This window comes from Citrus clementina, unplaced genomic scaffold (genome assembly GCF_000493195.1).
Source record: "Citrus clementina cultivar Clemenules unplaced genomic scaffold, Citrus_clementina_v1.0 scaffold_6, whole genome shotgun sequence".
Classification (NCBI taxonomy): Eukaryota; Viridiplantae; Streptophyta; class Magnoliopsida; order Sapindales; family Rutaceae; genus Citrus; species Citrus x clementina.
The window spans coordinates 10,233,310-10,237,712 of NW_006262139.1; the positions used below are offsets into that span (position 1 = coordinate 10,233,310).

The 4,403-nt window shown below is 38.6% G+C and overlaps 1 protein-coding gene across 1 annotated transcript; it reads left to right on the plus strand.

Moving 5' to 3' along the window:
• Window positions 1-226: 226 nt before the first annotated feature.
• LOC18039094 (auxin response factor 18) lies at window positions 227-4,124 on the plus strand. The gene is made up of 4 exons (XM_006428714.2): window positions 227-805; window positions 934-2,104; window positions 2,794-3,710; window positions 3,806-4,124. Exons 2-4 carry the CDS (start codon window positions 980-982, stop codon window positions 3,873-3,875), a joined length of 2,112 nt encoding a protein of 703 aa, XP_006428777.1. The 5' UTR covers window positions 227-805; window positions 934-979; the 3' UTR covers window positions 3,876-4,124.
• Window positions 4,125-4,403: the final 279 nt, after the last annotated feature.

The following is a 4,403-nucleotide window of genomic DNA, read 5'->3' on the forward strand; positions in this document are numbered from 1 at the left end:
AAAAAAAATCTCGCGATAAAATAAGAGAAACCAACAAAGAACAAACAACACTCTCCTTTCCATCTGAATATAATAAAAAAAAGAATTATCTGCCAGATTAATCAGAAAGAGAATTAATAAACAAATATTTTAATACCAACTCTAAAAATAAAATTAAAAAAAGGTTATATTAAATTAATAATGGGATAGGTTCCTTAAAGGTATGTGTTGGCTTCTGAAGTTACACAGGCTTTCTTCAGATCCGAAGAAAAAGGTCCCCAAAAAAATAAAAATCACACAGAGTACTGGTGGTTTCAGTACTATTGCACAACTTGATATTTTCTTCCTGTTTTCTCTGTTAAATAAATTAAGGGGGAAAAAAAAAGCCTATTTAGTTTCTTTAAGTGAAGTGCGTGCCGTTTGGGCTCTTGCATGATCCGAAAAGGTGTTCCCTTTGTTTCTTTCTTTCTCTGTGTGAAAGTGTGTGTTTTGCCTTAATCTGCTTTTGTGTCGGCCTTTTTAACTCAAAGACTCATCACCCAGTTCAAAGTGTAATTAGATCTTTGTATAGGTGTAATAAATCTCTGTATCAGTTTTTTTCTTTTCCTTTTTCCTTTTGTTTTTGGATTGATTGAGCAGAAACCAAGATTTTTTTTTTAATTTATTTTGGTGGCTTTCGAGTTATGGAGCTGTTTTGAAGAAAGTTGAAGCTTTTTTCTTGCTAAGGGCTGAATTGGAAGTAAATTTTTGGTTTGCAATGTTTTATTTTTATGAATTTTTGGTGTGCAAGTGGAGATATGGCATAAAGGTTCATTATTGATAGAAGGTATGAAATTCCACTTCAAATTGTTTGTACCATCACTTCACTGATATTATTCTTTGTACTTTATTTTTCTGTTTTCAATTTTGTGAATATAGTGTCTAATTTGGTAATCTATTCGGTTTTTTTAACAGAGATAAACATTAAGAAGAAGGGGCTTATTTCTTTTATGAATTTGAGATGATTACGTTTATGGACTCAAAAGAGAAGCTAAAAGAGGTGGAAAAATGCTTGGATTCTCAGCTATGGCATGCCTGCGCCGGCGGCATGGTCCAAATGCCGCCAGTGAACTCCAGAGTGTTTTACTTTCCTCAAGGCCACGCTGAGCATGCTTGTGGGCCGGTTGATTTCAGGAGCTGCCGGAGGATTCCGCCTTACATACTCTGTAGAGTTTCGGCAATCAAATTCATGGCTGATCCTGAAACTGATGAGGTATATGCAAAAATTAAGTTGGTTCCAGTTAGTAATAATGACCCTGACTTTGATAATGATGATGGAATTGCTGGAATTCATAGTAATGAAACTCAAGATAAACCTGCGTCTTTTGCTAAGACATTGACACAATCGGATGCCAATAATGGTGGGGGGTTTTCTGTTCCAAGGTATTGTGCCGAGACAATCTTTCCCAGATTGGATTACTCTGCAGATCCCCCTGTGCAGACCATTCTTGCTAAGGATGTTCATGGTGAGACATGGAAGTTTAGGCATATTTACAGAGGGACTCCTAGGAGGCATTTGTTGACGACGGGGTGGAGTACTTTTGTGAACCATAAGAAGCTTGTTGCTGGGGATTCAATTGTGTTTTTGAGGGCAGAAAATGGGGATCTTTGCGTTGGGATTCGCCGTGCAAAGAGAGGAATCGGAGGTGGACCAGAGGTAACTTCTGGGTGGAATGGAAATTGTGTTACGCCTTATGGAGGGTTTTCGGCCTTTTTGAGGGAGGATGATAATAAGTTGATGAGAAATGGTATTGGAAATGTCAATGGGCCGAGCTCAAATAATGGGAATAATTTGATGGCCAAGGGGAAAGTGAGGCCTGAATCTGTTATTGAAGCCGCAACACTTGCTGCCAATAGGCAGCCATTTGAGGTTGTCTACCACCCTCGAGCTAGTACACCAGAGTTTTGTGTGAAGGCCTCAATGGTGAAAGCAGCATTGCAGATTAGGTGGTGTTCTGGAATGAGGTTTAAAATGGCCTTTGAAACCGAGGATTCTTCGCGGATTAGTTGGTTCATGGGAACGATATCTTCTGTTCAGGTTTCTGATCCCCTGTATTGGCCTGATTCGCCTTGGAGGCTTCTACAGGTATAACCATCTGACTTGATCTGATTGCAAATCAGCATAAAAGAGATATAAATGCAATTTTGGAAGTTGAAGAATGTTTTATGCTTATAGAACTCTGGTAGCTTCTTTTTATTTTCAAATTTACTTTTTACAAAATTTCTAGGTCCATGTGATGCTACTGAGTTCCAAATACTTAGCGAACAATTAATTTACTTTTTGGTTGACATTCTACATGTTATCAATTTTCCTCTCCCCTTTTGTTTGTGGATCCCAATTAGTTCGATTTTTTAAGATGCACTAACATTTGTTCACACTTAGCTTCGTGAATACTCAAGAGTCAAGTGGGTTTGAAGACAGACAAAATTTCTGATTTAGGTTGTTTAATAAATGGCAGTCTTTTTGTTATTTAAGCAAGATATGTGATGAGACTTTAGTAGAATAAGGGAATTTAGTTGTCAGTCTTGCTTATGCAATTTATTTGCATAAGCAAGAGCGCTGATGCATTTGAATATAACTTTCTTATATGATTTATTAACTTCAATAAGGTTACAATGCGTGCACTTATCAACTACCTGATTTTGTTTCATTCAGACCTGGTCAAATAATTCTGAAAATTATGTTCACACTGGCTTTTCCGTGTTGAATTTTTTAATCAGCGTATCAAGATCTCTGTTCAATCTATTCTTATTTGCTGGAATTATGGGTTGCAGGTTACATGGGATGAGCCCGATTTGCTCCAAAATGTAAAACGTGTCAGCCCATGGCTGGTGGAATTGGTGTCAAATATGCCCACCATCCATCTATCCCCCTTCTCACCACCAAGGAAGAAGTCAAGACTGCCACAACCACCAGATTTCCCCCTTGATGGCCAACTTCCAATGCCGTCATTTTCTGGCAGCCTCCTTGGGCCCAACAGCCCTTTTGGGTGTCTACCCGATAACACTCCTGCTGGCATGCAGGGAGCCAGGCATGCTCACTATGGTCTATCCTTGTCGGACCTCCACCTCAATAAACTGCAGTCAGGTCTGTCTCCGGCTGGTTTCCCGCCATTTGATCGTGCTGCTAAACCCACAAGGGCCTCTAATAGCCCAATCCTTCAGAAGCCAAGCATGAGTGAGAACATTTCTTGCTTGCTAACCATGTCACATTCAACCCAGCCTTCAAAGAAAGCTGATGATTTAAAGACACCCCAGCTTGTTCTTTTTGGGAAACCAATACTTACAGAGCAGCAGATGTCTCACAGCTGTTCCGGTGATACAGTTTCACCAGTTCGTACTGGAAATAGCTCATCAGAAGGGAATTTAGATAAGTTGACGAATTTTTCTGATGGTTCTGGATCTGCACTTCAACAACAAGGCTTACCCGATCGCTCATTCTGTGAAGTTTTCCAGTGGTACAAGGATAACCGCCAAGAAACAGAGCCCAGTTTAGAGACTGGTCATTGTAAAGTATTCATGGAATCAGAGGATGTAGGTCGCACTCTTGACCTCTCTTTGCTCGGATCCTACGACGAACTGTACAAAAAGCTAGCAGAAATGTTTGGCATAGAAAATGCCGAGACATTAAGCCACTTGCTTTACCGTGATGTTACCGGTGCAGTGAAGCACATAGGAGACGAACCATTCAGGTTTCAGTTATTCCGCTTGCTGGCAATTTTTTCTTTGTATACAATTATTTCCTTAAAGGGGTTTAATTTGATCTGTTTTGTTGTTGCTGTTGCAGTGACTTTATGAAAACGGCTAGAAGATTGACGATTCTAATGGATTCAGGCAGTGACAATGTAGGAGTGTAGAGTATAGAAATAAACGTTAGTTGGTTCAATTGTACAGCCGGTTGATTTAAGTCTTTCATTTCCTGCTGACTTTTTTTTTTTTTTTTTCCTTCCCCCTTCTGAAAGGATCCTGCTGACCTTTTTAGCTTCTTGAATTTGTCTGATAAGGAGCAGAGCCTCTGATCCATTTTTCTGTACTCAAGCTAAAATCCTCCCGGATTCTTGTTTCCCCTAAATTTTTTTGGCAATGAATAGTTAAAGAGTTCGATACTTTTAGTGTCCTCTCATTGTAGCAGTAATTAATGAAGTTATAATCAAGAATGGCAGACTCGGTGACACGCAATAAATATCCACCTGTATTAGGAAAACAGTAAAGAGAGAAAATGCCGACGGAAGGTTGATAAAAATAGTGTTAAAATGATCTGTTTTATTGACCAAAATTACTAGTAATGCGTCTAATTTTTTTTATTTAAATATCATTCATTTATCTATTATTCTAGTATTTTTCTATTTAAATATCATTCATTTATCTATTATTACGACTAGAAG